At 44.6% G+C, this 19,491-nt stretch overlaps 1 protein-coding gene across 3 annotated transcripts in view; it reads right to left on the bottom strand.

The window, feature by feature from the left end:
* Nucleotides 1-19,491, bottom strand: part of EZH1 (enhancer of zeste 1 polycomb repressive complex 2 subunit) — a 51,231-nt gene that overhangs the window by 21,191 nt on the left and 10,549 nt on the right. For 2 of the 3 annotated variants that reach the window (XM_030922931.1, XM_030922930.1), the window contains exons 2-10: nucleotides 14,977-15,067; nucleotides 13,295-13,422; nucleotides 12,407-12,535; nucleotides 8,466-8,585; nucleotides 6,945-7,065; nucleotides 4,449-4,625; nucleotides 3,256-3,358; nucleotides 2,606-2,769; nucleotides 2,128-2,219 (exon numbers count right to left, since the gene is read on the bottom strand). In XM_030922931.1, coding sequence (XP_030778791.1) covers nucleotides 2,128-2,219; nucleotides 2,606-2,769; nucleotides 3,256-3,358; nucleotides 4,449-4,625; nucleotides 6,945-7,065; nucleotides 8,466-8,585; nucleotides 12,407-12,535; nucleotides 13,295-13,411 — 1,023 coding nt within the window. In that variant the 5' untranslated portion in view covers nucleotides 13,412-13,422; nucleotides 14,977-15,067. The remainder of the gene's footprint in view (nucleotides 1-2,127; nucleotides 2,220-2,605; nucleotides 2,770-3,255; nucleotides 3,359-4,448; nucleotides 4,626-6,944; nucleotides 7,066-8,465; nucleotides 8,586-12,406; nucleotides 12,536-13,294; nucleotides 13,423-14,976; nucleotides 15,068-19,491) is intronic. The other variant, XM_030922932.1, reaches the window with a different exon arrangement.

The following is a 19,491-nucleotide window of genomic DNA, read 5'->3' as shown; positions in this document are numbered from 1 at the left end:
ACCAACATGGAGAAACCCTGTCTCTACTAAAAACACAAAAATTAGCTGGGTATGGTGGCACATGCTTGTAATCCCAGCTACTTGGGAGGCTGAGGCAGGAGAATCAGTTGAACCTGGGAGGCAGAGGTTGTGGTGAGCCGAGATTGCACCATTGCACTCCAGCCTGGGCAACAAGAACGAAACTCTGTCTCAAAAAAAAAAAAAAAAAAAAAAAAACAAATATGATGCCTGACTGGATGATCCTGGTTTGGAAACAAAACAAAACAAAACACAAAATTAGCTATTCTTAGTACAGCTGAAATATATTAATAGAATGGGTAGTAAAGGATATTATACAATTTTTGTTAATTGTCCTAGGTGTAATAATGTGGTTATGTAAGAGAATGTCTTTATGCTGAAACATTTACCAAATGAGCATCACAATGTCTGCAACTTATTGTCAAATGGTTCAGCAAAAGATATACATACACAAATATATGGAGAAAGGAGATATAGAAAAAAATGTTATCAAATCCAGGAAGAAGGTATCTTTCAACTCTGCATGATTGAAAATGTTCTTAATACACAGTTGGGGGAAAATAGTCCAGCATTATATTTAATATGAACTCAAACCTAAAACGCAATAAAAGAAAAACTGTGCATACATATCTCTGTAAGTTAAACATGCATACATTTCAGGCATTGGCAGCATCTTTGTAATACATGTACAGGGTATCAGGGTGACTCCTGTGAGAAGGGCAATGCCCTTTTGCCCTATATAAATGCTGGTATGTTGACATAACATGGTATATATTTTTTTAAAGCATGGAGTAATTTCATTTTATTATTATTATTTTTTGAGATGAAATCTCACCATTTCACCCAGGCTGGAGTGCAGTGGCATGATCTCAGCTCACTGCAGCCTCCACCTCCTGGGTTCAAGCAATTCTCCTGTCTCAGCCTCCCAAGTAACTGGGACTACAGGCATGTGTCACCACACCTGGCTAACTTTGTATTTTTAGTAGAGACAGGGTTTTACTATGTTGACCAGGCTGGTCTCAAACTCCCGACCTCAGGTGATCCACCCTCCTCGGCCTCCCAAAGTGCTGGAATTACAGGTGTGCACTACCACGCCTGGCTGAAAAACATGGAGTAATTTTAAAAGCATGACCTGTGGAGTTAGACCCTGGCTTGAATTTCATAACTGCCATACCACTGACTTATCAACAAACTTTAGGCAAAATATATAACTTCTGTAATCCATAGTTTCCTCTACCTCATGACACTGTTACAGGATGAGAATAAGATAAGGTATGTTAAGGGCCTACTATGGTACTTGGCACATAGGAAGAAGTCAATACACATTAGGAAAAAAATAAACCCAATAACGTCTATTCTTTTGCTTTTACTGTACGGCCCATTTTGCACGTGTGCCCAACAGCATTCTCTACCATCTTTCCGTCTACTATCCCACTAAAGATAGTTCCAAAACCCTTGGCTGGCTGTATAATTTTAATAGGTAGCAGAAATTTTATCAAGGTATTTTACTCATCGCCTAGGCTCATCCTATTGTATAAAAAGCCAAACTGTGTCTTTGGCAAGTCCAGTTGATCTATTTCCTTCTAGCTGTCAGTATATTGCCTCCCCACAGGTATGCCAGGCTATTTATGCTGCTTCATAAGGTCTGTCCATCAGGGAAGGGTCCATCTGGTCAATCACAATACATCAGCATCATCTCGTGCTATTCGTCTCATAGTTATATGTGTTTATAAGAAGATAGCAAAGAAACTAGAGAGCGTACGCACCCCCCCGGCACACACTTTGCTCCAATTCTAACAATACAGTTTTAGGCTCTGAAATCTAAGCAGATGATATTTAGCGCAGGCAAGCCTTTAATGATTTTTGAATCTGCACTCCATCAGACTAACTTTATAGTCCTACCATGTCTGGGGAGTTCCTTAAGAGCGGTCCCACAGTAACTGGGGAGCTCCTTAAGAGCAAAAACCATGTTTTATTTGTGCTATATGACCCCCAGAGTGCTACGTACTGGCTCACGTGGCTTGTGTTCCCAGAGGCAAAAAGCCTAAGGACCATTTCCTGCTCAATCTTCAATGAAGTTAATAATGCCAGAACAGCTTAAGAACGTACCAGCAAAAGGAAGCAGTCTGTGCCACATGGTTCTGGTTCAATCTTGATTTCTTTATTCTTGCGTTTATATACATTAGGGGTGGCATGAAAAGCTGGAAAACAAAAACTGTCTTGTTGCCAGTGGTCTATCCACTTGACAAGATGGGGAAAAACAAAATTGAATTAGAGAGCTATTGTAGGAGTTAGAATTTGATATAAACAGCTACTATCAGGGTGCACAAAATTCAGTCATTTCTGATGCCAACACAACGCTTTCAAAGCTAGGAGGTCCTGAGGGACAGATATATTGCTGGTGAGTCTGTCTCGATCATGCAGAGCATGTTGCACCATAATTGAACAAGGGAAAATAGAACTGGCCCTTTGTAAAACGTCAGAACAGAAGCCAGGAACTCTAGACGAGAAACCAGAACAAAGAGAAGGAAATAGTGGCTGGGGATGGAAGAGAGGAGAGCATTTCAAACAGAATAGCCCCACTCACGGTGAAGGAAGCAGTCGTATTTAAAGCAGCGCCGGCAAAAAAGTGTGTGGAAGGAGTGCAGAGATTGCTCCCGCTGCACAGACTTGGCATTGGGGCCATCGATGTTGGGTGTGCACTGAGGGGGAAGTGCATTGGGGTCTGACATCTCTGTTAGCTCTCGATACCTATTTAAGAAAAGAGAAATAAGAGTTCCTCCAAGGGACCGCCTCCACTGAGGAAATACAGATTGGGTACTGACAGTAGCCCACCCATGGTCTGCCAAGGGAGGATGGGTGTTTTTTATAGGTCTAGTTGATAAGAGAATGGTAGATAACTAAAGTGGGTACACCATTGTAATTATGCTGGGTTGGGCAAATGTTGGAAAGTAAGGGGAGGGAAGGATTTGATAAGATGGTGCTGGAGTAACTCTCCAGAAAAATGGCAGAGTAAAAGTTCTCTGCCCAAACCCACTCAAAAGCCAGTATATGATGGCCCTTAATATAGTAAGGGGGGCATTCAGAGGTCATTGAGTAAGCAAAAATAATCCAAGTGCAGGCAAATCATAATGCCCTTACCATAAACAAAGCTTTTTACTAACCAAAAATTAGGAGGGAATAAAGGTTTTGTCCCGAGCACTCTGTATACAGCCTAAGTGGGACAACTTTCCCTACCTCTCCTTCATGTCATCTGGGACACCATTCTCAGGGAACATTGAGGCAATTGCACTGAAGATCATGTCATTTGGGAACTGTTTCTTGGAACTCTTTTTGTTGCCTGAATTGAAAATGACAAAAAGCTCCTGAGTGCGATGATCAGAACATGCAAACAAATCTGTGCGATCTTTTTTCCTTTTGTCGCAGCATTTTGATTAGAGCTGCTTTGTTACCTAACCACTGATTGTTTGGAGATACATAAACATCAGTGCTATCTGAACTTATCTGATATAGGCTACCAGTAAATAAGGAAGTTAGAGTAGTCTACATACTAACCACAAAATCCACCGTCCCAATTAGAATCTGGATGTGAGGTGGCTCACGCCTGTAATCCCAGTCAGTACTTTGGGAAGGGCAGTACAAGGGGGCAGATCACTTGAGGCCAGGAGTTTGAGACCAGCCTGGCCAACATGGTGAAACCTCAACTCTACTAAAAATACAAAACTTAGCCGGGTGTGGTGGCGCGTGTCTGTAGTCCCAGCTACTTGGAAGGCTGACACACAATAATCGCTTGAACCAGGGCAGCGGAGGCTGCCGTGAGCCGAGATTGCGTCACTGCACTCCACCTTGGGTGACAGAGCAAGACTCTGTCTCAAAAAAATAATAAATAATAGATTTTAAAAATAAAAATAAGAATTTGGAGGTGAAAAGAGTGTTCATGGAGAGACCTGAACACAGAAGAATCCTATCATAAAGTGGATGCTGAAGAACTAGACTGATATTATAATTATGATATAATAAAAGAGAATACACTATGTCCCTGGACATAGTGTATAATTAAATAACATATAATATAATTAAGGTATTAAATTTTAAATTAAGTAAACAGTGACATGGAAAAGTACTCACAAGATTAAATAAAAAGGGATATACAATTTGATATATACATATACATAAATTGGCATGATCCCAATTTCACATAACACATATAATTAGAAATGAATAGCAATGATTATTCTGTCAGTTCTTCTACTTTCTTCTTCACCTAAGTCACAGCTATCTGAAGCTATCAGTTAATGATCATGTTCTCCTTTTAAGTGAACCAACAAGAAGCACCAACAGCCTTTAATAGGCCACAAACCTTTCCAGTTCTTCCTTCTTCCCTATCCCTGTCACTTTAAAAACGGAATAAGGGAGCCAGTGCTGTGTACCTTCAATAGCATGTCGCTTTCTCTTTCTTGTTACTGGCAGATCTTCTTTGCTGTCATCCTGCTTTCCATCTGAGGTGTCATTGTGCCCATCCTCCTCCTCATCTGAGTACTGATTCAGGGCATCGACCAACTCCAGAAAAACAGCATCACTAATCAGGACGGATCCAGGGATCATCTCTGAAACATGAGGATTCGAAGGATGAGCAGTGGTGACTTCACATTCCATTAGTCCTCCTAGGCAGGTTTTATTGTGCTCACTCTAGAGGCCCAGATAAGTCACATTGTGTACATTTTCACATGGGAGATCTGGAAATTACAATCATTTGACTGGCTACTACACATGGAGTGGGCAGCTGGCTAGAGTAGGAATATAGCTATAGGCTTTATTCTTTTTTTTTTTTTTTAAGACGGAGTTTTGCTCTTGTTGCCCAGGCTGGAGGGGCGATCTCGGCTCACTGCAACCTCCACCTCCTGGGTTCAAGTGACTCTCCTGCCTCAGCCTCGCAAGTATCTGGGATTACAGGCGTGTGCCACTACCCCAGCTAATTTTGTATTTTAGTAGAGACAGGGTTTCTCCATGTCAGGCTGGTCGCGAACTCCTGACCTCAGGTGATCCGCCTGCCTCGGCCTCCCAAAGTGCTGGGATTACAGGTGTGACCCACTGTGCCCAGCCATAGGCTTTATTCTTACTGAAGAACTTCACTTCCTCAGTCACAAGTCAACTCTGAATTTCTGGTTCAAAATCTCATGAAAGTTTGTCCAAACAATCTCCGGTAGGGCAGAGAAAAAATAATAAAATGAAAATTCTCTTGGCTTTGCTGCTGATGAGTCGGTAATGACGTCTCTAAATTAAAATACAGCAATTTTTCCTAAAATTGTATTTTATGGAGATGTACTACAATTTAGGAGGTCTTTGAACACTAGGAGGCACTGTGGACAAATAATGTAGTTCAACAGCATCACAACATTGCCTACAATTGTCAAAAGAGCAGGTGGGGCTGTTGGTTTACAAATTGATGGGGAGCCTCTCCTCTTTCCATTTCTTCCACATGGACAGACTTTTCTAGAATTACAACTAAATCCAAACACTTGCTTTTAGGAAATTCAGATTATTAAAACCATCCAGGGGATGCCTGGATCAAAGAAGTATGACAGAAAGGCTCATTGCCATTCTCAGAGAAAGAGAAATAAAGAACAAAATGATCTTGGATGTACTTATGGAAAACTAAGTCCTAAGATTAAACTTATTTATACAATAAACTTTCTCTCCAGCCACTGATTACTACATAATCCTTTTATGTCCCAACTCCTTTTAAAATTTAACGAGGGTACTTTACATAATTTTTATTTCTGTTTCTGCTGCTTGAATCAGAAATAACTAGGGTAATAATAAAAAAAAAAAAGATAGATAGAAAAAAAGAAATAACTAGGGTATTTTGGACCAGGCATGTTGGCTCACTCTTGTAATCTCAGAACTTTGGGAGGCCAACGTGGGAGAATTACTTGAGGCCAGGAGTTTAAGACCGGCCTGGGCAATGTGGTGAGACTCTATCTCTACAAAAAAATTTTAAAAATAAGCCAGGGCCGGGCGTGGTGGCTCATGCCTGTAATCCCATCACTTTGGGAGGCTGAGGTGGGTGGATCATGAGGTCACAAGATACAGACCATCCTGGTTCACAAGGTGAAATCCCGTCTCTACTAAAAATACAAAAAAATTAGCCGGGCGTGGTGGTGGGGACCTGTAGTCCCAGCTACCTCAGGAGGCTAAGGCAGGAGAATGGCGTGAACCTGGGAGGCAGAGCTTGCAGTGAGCCGAGACTACACCACTGCACTCCAGTTTGGGTGACAGAACAAGACTCTGTCTCAAAACAAAAAAAAAAAGCCAGATGTGGTGGAGTGCACCTGTAGTCCCAGCCCCCCAGGAGGCTGAAGCGGGAAAATCACTTAAGCCCAGGAGGTTGAGGCTACAATAAGCTATGATTGTGCCACTGCATTCCAGCCTGGGTGACCGAGTAAGATCCTGTCTCTAAAAAAAATAAAAATACAAAAATTGGGCCAGGCATGGTGGCTCATGCCTGTGATCCCAGCACTTTGGGAGGCCAAGGTGGGTGGATCACCTGAGGTCAGGAGTTCAAGACCAGCCTGACCAACATGGTGAAACCCCATCTCTACTAAAAATACAAAAATTAGCTGGGCGTGGTGGCAGACACCTGTAGTCCCAGCTGCTTCGGAGGCTGAGGCAGGAAAATTGCTTGAAACCAGGAAGCAGAGATTGCAGTGAGCTGAGATTGCACCACTGTACTCCAGCCTCGGCAATTAAAGTAAAACTCCGTCTCAAAAAAAAAAATTAACTCCCAGTAATGTGATGATATTGAAATATTCTTCAGTGTGTGCCCCATGGGGCAGAAGATAAAAGCAAGATGGCGAGATGATGAGGTACCAAACAAGAGGCCTGATTCTAACAAAATTTTCTCCCAAAGACTTCAGTACCGCTACCTTCTTCACCATGGACTTTCCCATCATAGTTATTGATCAGCTCCTCAATAAAAGTCTCATCTTCTTCTTTCACTTCATCTCCCATGTAGGGAATATTGCACAAAACCGTCTCATCTTCTACCTGAAATCAAACCAGATGTGATTCATTCCATGAAGCCATCATGCATCTCCTCCTTCCTATTTAGTGGAATCTCTGCTGAACTTCGTTTGCTGCTTGAGTCTCCTGAAAAATGCCTTTGTCCCAGAGTTTCCTGCATTTTAAACACTGGCCATTTTGTTTTGCCAAAAAAACCTCAAATGGGGCCAAGCGTGGTGGCTCACGCCTGTAATCCCAGCACTTTGGGAGGCTGAGGCAGGCGGATCACGAGGTCAGGAGATCGAGACCATTCTGGCCAATATGGTGAAACCCTGTCTCTACTAAAATACAAAAAATTAGCTGGGCATGGTGGCATGTGCCTGTAGTCCCAGCTACTAGGGAGGCTGAGGCAAGAGAATCGTTTGAACCTGGGAGGAGGAGGTTGCAGTAAGCTGAGATCATGCCACTGTACTCCAGCCTGGCAACAGAGTTAGACTCTGTCTCAAAAAAAAAAAAAGTTGCTAATTGTTTTCATAAGTAGAGAAATAGATGGATAAATAAAAATGAAGGCTTCTAAGATTATGATGTGCAATTTAACTACAAAATAAACTGGGTAACCATAAGACATGAGTATTTTATATAAAACAGACTAAGATTCTCCAATAATAAAAAAAAATTTTAATTATAACTCATGCCAGTCACACTCAGTGGGAACCTAAGGTCAACTGCAGCCTAGGCTATGGATATTTTTTGGCAGTAAACAATAGTAAATAATTTTGGGGGAGTGAGGTGCTCAGAGAATACAGTCATTCTAAAATCCTCAAGTAGGAAATAAAATTATTCTGAAGTTTTATTCTAAGAGATGATTCCCTTCTATAAACCTCCACCTCATTCCAACCAGTAGTACGGCTATCTGTCACCAGGCAGAAGATAAGCAATGGCATTATTTAGAGAGGAATGATTATCAAAACCACAAATAATCCTAATAGGACTCAGCACAAAGGCCCAGATGAAAGGACTGTGTACATGTCTGTTGTCTCAGCTGCTTTTATAGCATCTTGCATTTAGAGAATTCAGAAAGAATTACTCCATCAACAGGGAGCAGACAACCTGCTCAAGCCTCAAGAGTCTGATTTAGACTGCATTTAACTGTGCATAATATTGGGCCAAAGTACTAAGAGAAAATTGAAGTCTTGCCCAATCTTATTCATTTAAAAAAGAACCAGCATCAATTCCAAAGCACACATCAGAGAGCATAAAATCTGACAAGTTAGAATAACTTGCAATATATATTGTTTAGAATAAGTTAATTACAACCTTGTTCTGCCCTGCATGTCCTAGCTTTGTTAAGTACTGGACAATCTTTACCCTAAGAGGAGCTCTGGCATATCAACATAAGATAATCACACAGTTTAAATAACCACCACAGTGCTTTCAATACATACCATAAAGTTCTGCTGGAGAGGGGACCAGGAATACATGATGGGAACCAATGCAACTGTGTTCAGTGACCTCATTAACATATGTTGGCTTGCAAATCCCGGGAAAATGCTCTCTATGGTACACTGAAATATAAGCAATGACATGGAGAGGGAAAGACGGGCATATAACCCAAGAAAGAAATGTAATTTCCTTCCAAAATTGGCTGGGCATAGTGGCTCATGCCAGTAATCCCAGCACTTCGGGAGGCCAAGACAGGCAGATCACTTGAAGTCAGTTTGAGACCAGCCAGGCCAACATGGTGAAACCCCATCTCTACAAAAACATAATCCAAAAATTAGCTGAGCATGGTGGTACACGCCTATAATCCCAGCTACTTGGGAGGCTGAAGCATGAGAATCACCTGAACCTGGGAGGCGGAGGTTGAGCGAGCCACTGCACTCCAGCCTGGGCGACAGAGCGAGACTCTGTCTCAAGGAAAAAAAAAAAAAAAAAGAAAAAAATGATTTTAGTAGCCTCTAGTTCTTACAAACTAATAAGTTAAACTAAGAATATTCAGATGGCATTTAAAATTATAAAAAATTGGGCCAGTGGTGGTGGCTCATGCCTGTAATCCTAGCACTTTGGGAGACCGAGGCAGGTGGATCACGAGGTCAGGAGATTAAGACTATCCTGGCCAACATGGTGAAACCCAGTCCCTACTAAAAATACAAAAATGAGGCCGGGCGCGGTGGCTCACGCCTGTAATCCCAGCACTTTGGGAGGCCGAGACGGGTGGATCACAAGGTCAGGAGATCGCGACCATCCTGGCTAACACGGTGAAACCCCATCTCTACTAAAAATACAAAAATTAGCCGGGCATGGTGGCGGGCACCTGCAGTCCCAGCTACATGGGAGCCTGAGGCAGAAGAATGGCGTGAACCTGGGAGGCAGAGCTTGCAGTGAGTGGAGATCGTACCACTGCACTCCAGCCTGGGCGACAGAGCGAGACTCCATCTCAAAAAAAAAAAAAAAAAAAAAAAAATTAGCTGGGCGTGGTTGCACACGCCTGTAGTCCCAGCTACTCGGAAGGCTGAGGCAGGAGAATCGCTTGAACCTGGGAGGTAGAGGTTGCAGTGAGCCGAGATCACGTCATTACACTCCAGCATGGCGACAGACCGAGACTCCATCTCAAACAAAAAAAAATTTTTAAAACAAATTAATAAATTGAGAGTTTTGTAACATCATCTTGCAAAAGGAATCCCTAGACTGCAAACCTGTGGAAAGCAGAAACTCCTTTTTTTTTTTTTTTGAGAGAGAGGATCTCACTCTGTTGCCCAGGCTGAGAGCAGTTGTGCAATCACAGCTCACTGCAGCCTCTGCCTCCCAAGCTAAAGCCATCCTCCAACCTCAGCCTCCCAAGCAGCTGGGATCACAGGCATGTGCTACTACATCCAGTTAGCCAGCTAATTTTATTTATTTATTTATTTTTGTAGAGACAGGGTCTCACTAAATATTGCCCACATTGGTTTCCAACTCCTAGACTCAAGCAATCATCTTGACTTGGCCTCCCAAAGTGCTGGGATTACAGGTGTGAGCCACTACGCCCGGCCAAGAGCAGGGACTCTTATTCACCTTCGTGTCCTCTACAGAGTTCAGCATAGTACTTCCCATACTCAACTGATGTTTACTTCAACTCAAACTGTTGGTCTACTTGGGTTGTACATAACAATAAAGAGCCTCTGAAAGTCCTGAGAGATGAGGTAGTTTTCTGAAGACCTAAACTTTAAGACAGTGGACATCAACTTAGCTGCATAGGTGATAGGGATAGTACATGGAGAAGCAAAGTGGTATAGAAATTATAGTAACATTCTGATTCAGGAAAGATATTTGCTCTCAATACACTATCTGCTTTTTGTTTTTTGTTTTGAGGCAGGGTCTCACTCTGTCGCCCAGGCTGGAGTGCAGTGGCATAATCTTGGCTCACTGCAACCTCCACCTCCCGGGTACAAGCAATTCTGCCTCAGCCTCCCAAGTAGCTGGGATTACAGGTGCATGCTACCATGCTCAGCTAATTTTTATATTTTTAGTAGAGACAAGGTTTCACCATGTTGGCCAGGCTGGTCTTGAACTCCTGACCTCAGGTGATCCATCTGCCTCAGCCTCTCAAAGTGCTGGGATTACAGGCATGAGCCACTGTGCCCAGCTTCTGCTTTTTTTTTTTTTTTTTAAGAGACAGAGTCTCACTCTGTCACCCAGGCTGGAGATCATAGCTCACTGCAGCCTTGAACTCTTGGGTTCAAGTGATTCTCCCACCTCAGCCTCCCAAGTAGCTGGGATTATAGGCATACACTACCATACCTGGATAATATTTACTTTTTATATTTCAAAAATATTATCTATTTTCCAGGTGTTGGAGGTTACAGTGAGCTATGATAATGAAACTGCACTCCAGTCTGGGTGACACAGTGAGATCTTGTCTCTAAATAATAATAATGATAATAATTTATTTTCATAAAGTTTCTTTTTTTTTGGAGATGGTGTTTTGCTCTCGTCGCCCAGGCTGGAGTGTGATGGTGCCATCTCAGCTCACTGCAACCTCCACCTCCCAGGTTCAAGTGATTCTCCTGCCTCAGCCTCCCTAGTAGCTAGGATTACAGAAGTGCGCCACCATGCCTGGCTAATTTTTTTGTACTATTAGTAGAGATGGGGTTTCACCATGTTGGCCAGCCAGGTCTCAAACTCCTGACTTCAGGTGATCCACCCGCCTTGGCCTCCCAAAGTGCTGGGATTACAGGTGTGAGCCACCGCGTCCAGCCATAATTTCTTAACTAGAACATTCTTTTCTTTATTTATTATTATTATTTTTTTTTTTGAGAGAGAGAATCTCAGTCTTTCACCCAGGCTGGAGTGCAGTGGTGTGATCTTGGCTCACTGCCAACTTCTGCCTCCTAGGTTCAAGAGGTTCTCAGGCCTCAGTCTCCCAAATAGCTGGGATTATAAGCATGCACCACCACACTCAGTTAACTTTCGTATTTTCAGTAGAGACGGTGTTTTGCTGTGTTGGCCAGGTTGGTCTTGAACTCCTGGCCTCAAGTGGATCCATCTGCCTCAGCCTCCCAAAGTGCTGAGATTACAGGTGTGAGCCACTGCGCCCGGCCCCCAAGATTATTCTTTTTTTTTTTTTTTTTTTTTTTGAGGCGGAGTCTCGCTCTGTCGCCCAGACTGGAGTGCAGTGGCGCAATCTCGGCTCACTGCAAGCTCCGCCTCCCGGGTTCACGCCATTCTCCTGCCTCAGCCTCCTGAGTAGCTGGGACTACAGGCGCCCGCCACCTCGCCCGGCTAGTTTTTTCTATTTTTAGTAGAGACGGGGTTTCACCATGTTAGCCAGGATGGTCTCGATCTCCTGACCTCGTGATCCGCCCGTCTCGGCCTCCCAAAGTGCTGGGATTACAGGCTTGAGCCACCGCGCCCGGCCGATTATTCTTGAAGCTATAGATTTACTATCTTAATAATTCAAAGTTGACTAAAATAACTGTATCTATTAACCTTAACCTTATTTATTTATTTCCTTTCTTTCCTTTTTGTTTTTTTAGACATAGGGTCTTTCTCTGTCACCCAGACTGGAGTGTTGTGGTGAAATCATAGTTTATTTCAGCCTTGAACTTCTAGGCTCAAGCAATCCTTCCACCTCAGCCTCCCAAGTAGCTGGGACTACAGGTGTGCACCACCACATCTGGCTAATTTTCTTAAAAAAATTGTAGAGACACAGTCTATGCTGCCCAGGCTGGTCTCAAACTCCTCACCTCAAGCGATCTTCCCACCTCAACCTCCCAAATAGCTGGGAATACTTGTGTGAGCCACCATACCTTGTCTTACTTATTCACTCTCTAAAAAGTCACAAATACAGGAAAAAGCTTTAAGCCCAAGGAAGAGAGGAAGACTGAGCTTAAACTCTCAAAAGTACCTTTTTGAGAAAAGGGTGTCCACTCACAGGCTTCATCGACTGAACAGGCTGGACACGAAGCTTCTTCCATTCTTCATTGAGGATCTGGGTTTTTTCTTGAACCTTTGCAAAATTTGCCACATACAAAGCCTAGCAAAGCCATGGAAAAGATTAAGATATATTGTTAATTAATTAATAAATACATTATTATTTTTTTTGAGACGGAGTCTTGCTCTGTTGTCGCCCAGGCTGGATTGTAGTAGTGTGATCTCAGCTCACCACAACCTTCGCCTCCCAGGTTCAAGCGATTCTCCTACCTCAGCCTCCCAAGTAGCTGGGATTACAGGCACAGACCACCACACCTGGCTAATTTTTGTATTTTCGGTAGAGACGGTGTTTCACCATGTTGGCCAGGCTAGTTTCAAACTCCTGGCCTTAAGTGATCTGCCCGACTCAGCCTCCCAAAGCGCTGGAATTACAGGCATGAGTCACCGTGCCTGGCCTTTTGTTTTTTTTTTTTTTTTGAGATGGAGTCTTGCTCTGTCACCCAGGCAGGAGTGCAGTGGCACCATCTCGGCTCACTGCAACCTCTGCCTCCTGGGTTCAAGCAATTCTCCTGCCTCAGTCTCCCAAGTAGCTGGGATTACAGGCGCACGACACCACGCCTGGCTGATTTTTGTACTTTTAGTAGAGATGGGGTTTCACCAGGTAGGACAGGCTGGTCTCGAAGTCCTGACCTCAGGTGATCCACCTGCCTCAGCCTCCCAAAGTGCTGAGATTACAGGTGTTAGCCACTGCGCCTGGCCCTGTTAAGATTTCAAAACGAAAGTTAAAAAAAAATTCCAACCCCTTTACATTGGATCAGTATATTGAAATATATAAACTTTCACTTGGGAATTATTTTTTTACCTTTGCACCCATATTTGCCTGAAGCCGTTTAAGTTGTCGAAGTCGCATGTATTCAGATTTCACTTTTCTTTTCCAGTAAGTGATACATTTGGAGGTAGGGGGATTTGGTATTTCCATCTTGCTGTAATCTAAGAGAGACAGAGATGAGAACTAGCATTTTATTGCCTGGAAATGAAGCACTCCTCAAATAGAAAAAAAAAAAAAAAGATCAATTATGCTTTCATTCCCATTAAATTTACTCATAAAAACATAAATTTAAAGAACCCAAATGTGTGAGTTCAACAAAAAGTTTCAATTTAAAAAAAAGAGGCAGTGGCTCATGCCTGTAATCCCAACACTTTCGGAGGCTGAGGTGGGAGCACTACTTGAGCCCAGGGATTTGAGATCACCTTGGGCAACATGGTGAAACCCCATCTCTATAGAAAATACAAAAATTAGCCAGGTGTGTTGGCGAGTGCCTGTAGTCCCAGCTACTCAGGAGGCTGATGTGGGAGGACTGCTTGAGCCTAGGAGGTCAAGGCTATAGTGAGCCGTGACCACACCACTGCACTTCAGCCTGGGTGACAGAGTGAGACCTTGTCTCAAAAAGCAAAACAACAAAAAAAACAAAAAACAAGTCCAGGCATGGTGGCTCATGCCTGTAATCCCAGCACTTTGGGAGGCCAAGGTGGGCAGATCTTCTGAGGTCAGGAGTTCGAGACCAGCCTGGCTAACATAGCGAAACCCCATCTCTACTAAAAACACAAAACAAAACAAAACAAAACAAAACAACAACAACAAAATTAGCCAGGCATGGTGGCATGTGCCTGTAATCCCAGCTACGTGGGAAGCTGAGACACGAGAATTGCTTGAACCTGGGAGGCTGAAGTTACAGTGAGCCAAGATCGCGCAACTGCACTCCAGCCTGGGTGACAAAGTAAGACTCCATCCCCCCACCAAAAAAATGGCCTGGTGCAGTGGTTCATGCCTGTAATCCCAGCACTTTGGGAGGCCAAGGCGGGTGGATCACGAGGTCAGGAGTTCAAGACCAGCCTGGCCAAGATGCTGAAACCCTGTCTCTAATAAAAATACAAAAATTAGCTGGGTGTGGTGGCACGCGCCTGTAATCCCAGCTACTCAGGAGGCTGAGGCAGGAGAATGGCTTGAATCTGGGAGGCAGAGGTTGCAGTGAGCCGAGATCGCACCACTGCACTCCAGCCTGGGCAACAGAGCAAGACTTCATCTCAAAACAAAAACAAAAACAAAAAACAAACAAAAAAACAACAAAATTTCACATCAGCAATTTCTGGTCCAATTATCAAAAAGCTTAGCCTCTGTCCTCCCGTGGTATCTTGTTTTTAATTTACCACTCAAGAAGTCCTCCCACAGTGACTAGGAACTTGGATTACTTCAAGATATGCAAGATCTTCTCTTTACTTTGAGTAAGAGAAGTGGTCAGCAAGAACCAAGTTTGCATCCAAGGGTTTCATGGTAAGACCCACCCATGTTACAAAACCATACTGCCAAATTGTCTAAATCTACCACATGCCTAGCAGTAAAAGTAGGATATGACAGCAGTATAATCTCATCTCCAAGTCAGCAGCAAGGCATATGGAAATAGCAATGCAAATCCTCCCTTTTTTGGTATTTGAATTAAGGTTCAACGTTTTAAAGAAGTATGTATTGTAATGTACTTTACCTACCTCACAGAATGCAAGGGAAAGTGTTGGGTATTACAGCGTGCCTCTGTTCTTCAGGAGAATGGCAAGACACAACAGCAGAACAGATGTCCAGCTTTTCAAAAGAGAACAGACAATGGTTCTAGTAAGTTAGTGCAGCAAGTTAGACCCTGAAACCCTCAGTAGGATTTTCCCCCAGAATCAGGAAGACTTCAAGGTTTCTCCTACTATTTTTGTATGTCGAAGTCAGGTCTCTATAATACTTGATGCCATTTGGGAAGAGGCCCTTTACTTTATTAAATTATATTTTTCCATAATGCTTTCTTTTGAGACAGAGTCTCACTCTGTTGCCCAGGCTGCAGTACAGTGGCGCAATCTCAGCTCACTGCAGCCTCTGCCTCCTGGGTACAAGTGATTCTCCTGCCTCAGCCTCCTGAGTAGCTGGGATTACAGATGCCCACCATCATGCCTGGCTTTGGGAGGCCGAGGCGGGAGGGTTGCTAAGAGGCCAGGAGTTTGAGATTAGCTTGGCCAACACAGTCAGATCCTATCTCTATTTTTCAAAGTTTTCTTTTAATATTGTTTTTGTCGTTGTTTAAAGGAAAAGAGGCTGGGTGCAGTGGCTTACATCTGTAATCCCAGCACTTTGGGAGGCCAAGCTGAGAGGATAGCCTGAGCTCAGGAGTTTGATACAAGCCTGGGTAACATAGTGAGACCTCATCTCTATTAAAAATAAAAAACATCATCCGGGCATGGTGGTGCGTGCCTGTAGTTTGGGCTACTCGAGAAGCTTAGGCGGGAGGATCACTTGAGCCCAGGAGATCAAGGCTAGAGTGAGCTACTGAGATTACGCCCCTGTACTCCAGCCTGGGCAACAGAGTGAGACTCTGTCTCAAAAAAAAGAAAAACAAAAAGAAATGATCAGGCCACGTGCAGTGGCTCATGCCTATAATTCCAACACTTTGGGACTCTAAGAAAGGCCGAGGCGGGCGGATCACCTGAGGTTGGGAGTTCGAGACCAGCCTGACCAACACGGAGAAATCCCGTCTCTACTAAAAATACAAAATTAGCCGGGCGTGGTGGCGCATGCCTGTAATCCCAGCTACTCTGGAGGCTGAGGCAGGAGAATTGCTTGAACCCGGGAGGCAGAAGTTGCAATGAGCCAAGATTGCACCATTGCACTCCAGCCTGGGCAACGAGAGCGAAACTCGTTCTCAAAAAACAAATAAATAAATACATTAATAGAAAATAAACTGGCTATAGTGGCAGATGCTTGTAGTCCCAGCTGAGGTAAGAGAATCACATGAGCCCAGGAGTTCAAGACTATAGTGAACTATGATTGTGCCACTGAAATCCAGCCTGAGCAACAGAACAACAGTCTGTATCTCCAAAAAAAAAAAAAAAGAAATCGTGTGGGCACGGTGGCTCATGCCTATAATCCCAACACTTTCGGAGGCCAAGGTGGGTGGATCACCTGAGGTCAGGAGTTCGAGACCATCCTGACCAACATTGTGAAACCCTGTCTCTACTAAATACAAAAATTTAGTAGAGGCACGGTGGCTCACACCTGGAATCGCAGCACTTTGGGAGGCCGAGGCAGGTGGATCATCTGAGGTCAGGAGTTCAAGACCAGCCGGGCCAACATGGTGAAACCCTGTCTCTGCTAAAAATACAAAAATTAGCTGGGCATGGTGGTGCATGTCTGTAATCCCAGCTACTTGGGAGGCTGAGGCAAGAGAATCACTTGAACCTGGGAGGCAGAGGCTAGAGTGAGCTGAGATCATGCCACTGCTCTCCAGCCTGGGCAACAGAGCGAGACCCCGTCTCAAAAAAAAAAAAAGAAGAAATTAGCCAGGTGTGGTGGCACATGCCTGTATTCCCAGGTACTTGGAAGGCTGAGGCAGGAGAATCACTTGAACCTGGGAGGCGGAGGTTGCAGTGAGCCGAGATTGCGCCATTGTACTTTAGCTTGGGCAACAACAGCAAAACTCTGTCTCAAAAAAAAAAAAAAAAAGGCCGGGCGCGGTGGCTCAAGCCTGTAATCCCAGCACTTTGGGAGGCCGAGACGGGCGGATCACGAGGTCAGAAGATCGAGACCATCCTGGCTAACATGGTGAAACCCCGTCTCTACTAAAAAATACAAAAAACTAGCCGGGTGAGGTGGCGGGCGCCTGTAGTCCCAGCTACTCGGGAGGCTGAGGCAGGAGAATGGCGTAAACCCGGGAGGCGGAGCTTGCAGTGAGCTGAGATCCAGCCACTGAACTCCAGCCCGGGCGACAGAGCGAGACTCCGTCTCAAAAAAAAAAAAAAAAAAAAAAAAAAAAAAAAAAAAAAAAAGTCTGGGTGCTCATGCCTGTCATCTCAGCCAGCACTTTGGGAGGCCAAGGCGGGCAGATCACGAGGTCAGGAGATCCAGACCATCCTGGCTAACACGGTGAAACCCCGTCTCTTCTAAAACTACAAAAAATTAGCCCAGCATGGTGGCAGACGCCTGTGGTCCCAACTACTGGGGAGGCTGAGGCAGGAGAAAGGTGTGAACCTGGGAGGTGGAGCTTACAGTGAGCCGAGATCGCACCACTGCACTCTAGCCTGAGTGACAGAGCAAGACTCCATCTCAAAAAAAAAAAAAAAAAAAAAAAGGCCAGGTGGCTGACGTCTGTAATCTCAGCACTTTGGAAGGTTGAGGCAGGTGGATCATGAGGTCAAGAGATTGAGACCAGCCTGGCCAGCATAGTGAAACCTCGTCTCTACTGAAAATACAAAAAATTAGCTAGGCATGCTGGCGGGTGCCTGTATTCCCAGTTACTTGGGAGGCTGAGGCGGGAGAATTGATTGAACCTAGGAGGTGGAGGTTGCAGTGAACCGAGACAGCGCCACTGCACTCCAGCCTGGTGACAGAGCGAGACTCCATCTCAAAGACAAGACAAAAAAATCATCAGCACAGACAAGAAAACAGCAAAATTTAACCCATTACCACACATATACCACAATAAGCTCATGATTATAGTATCTCACGCACATGGATTTTTTTTTTGAGACGGAGTCTCGCTCTGTCACCCAAGCTGGAGTATAGTGGCACGATCTCAGTTCACTGCAGCCTCCACTTCCCAGGTTCAAACGATTCTCGTGCCTCAGTCTCCTGAGTAGCTGACATTACATCACCATGCCCAGCCAATTTTTGTATTTTTAGTAGATACAAGGTTTCACCATGTTGGCCAGCGTGGTCTGAAACTCCTGGCCTCAAGTGATCCGCCCGCCTCAGCCTCCCAAAGTGCTAGTATTACAGGCATGAGCCACCGTACCCAGCCAAAATAATGGTTTTAAATTGCAATCCCTCTTCCATTCCTTTTTGGCATTCATTTTCCTTTTTCCCTATTTTGCTTTTTGAAATAGTGAGCTTAGGTTTCTCCACATATTTGAGAATGAAGAGGCCGGGCGCGGTGGCTCAAGCCTGTAATCCCAGCACTTTGGGAGGCCGAGACGGGCAGATCACGAGGTCAGGAGATCAAGACCATCCTGGCTAACATGGTGAAACCCCGTTTCTACTAAAAAATACAAAAAACTAGCCGGGCGATGTGGCGGGCGCCTGTAGTCCCAGTCACTCGGGAGGCTGAGGCAGGAGAATGGCGTGAACCTCGGAGGCGGAGCTTACAGTGAGCTGAGATCTGGCCACTGCACTCCAGCCTGGGCGGCAGAGCGAGACTCTGTCTCAAAAAAAAAAAGAAAATGAAGATTTCCAGCTGGGGCAACATGCCAAAACCCAGTCTCTACAAAAAAATTACAAAAATTACCCGGGCTTGGTAGCCTGTGCCTGCCGTCAGTCCTAACTACTCAGGAGGCTGAGTTGGGAGAATCACCTGAGCATGGGGAGGTAGAGGCTGCAGTGAGCCATGATCGTGCCACTATACTCCAGCCTGGGTGACAGGGTGAGGCCTTGTCCAAAAAAAAAAAAAAGAGTAAGGAAAGAAAGAAGGAAGGGCCAGGCGCAGTGGCTCACACCTGTAATCCCAGCACTTTGGGAGGCCGAGGTAGGCGGATCACCTGAGGTCAGGAGTTCGAAACCAGCCTGCCCCACATGGTGAAACACCGTCTCTACTAAAAATACAAAAATTAGCCAGGTGTGATGGTGGATGCCTGTAATTACAGCTACTTGGAAGGCTGAAGCAGGAGAATCACTTGAACCTGGGAGGCAGAGTGCTGCAATGAGCTGAGATCGTGCCACTGCACTCCAGCCTGGGTGACAGAGTGAGACTTGGTCTCAAAAAAAGAAGAGAAAAGAAAAGAAGAAAGGAAGGAAGGAGGGAGGGAGGGAAGGAAACAGAAAGGCAGGGAGGTAAAGAAAAGAAAAAAGAAGATTAAGTAATGGAATGGAACATCATCGACAGCTGCTGTCATGTCTGGCTGGCTGCGGTGGCTCACGCCTGTAATCCCAGCACTTTGAGAGGCTGAGGCAGGTGGATCACTTGAGGCCAGGAGTTCGAGACCAGCCTGGCCAACATGGTGAAACCCTGACTCTACTAAAAATACAAAATTTAGCCA

The sequence above is a fragment of the Rhinopithecus roxellana genome, chromosome 19, assembly GCF_007565055.1.
Source record: "Rhinopithecus roxellana isolate Shanxi Qingling chromosome 19, ASM756505v1, whole genome shotgun sequence".
Classification (NCBI taxonomy): domain Eukaryota; kingdom Metazoa; phylum Chordata; class Mammalia; order Primates; family Cercopithecidae; genus Rhinopithecus; species Rhinopithecus roxellana.
The sequence above is the reverse complement of the archived record's forward strand: the minus strand, read 5'-3'. Positions and strand labels throughout refer to the sequence as shown.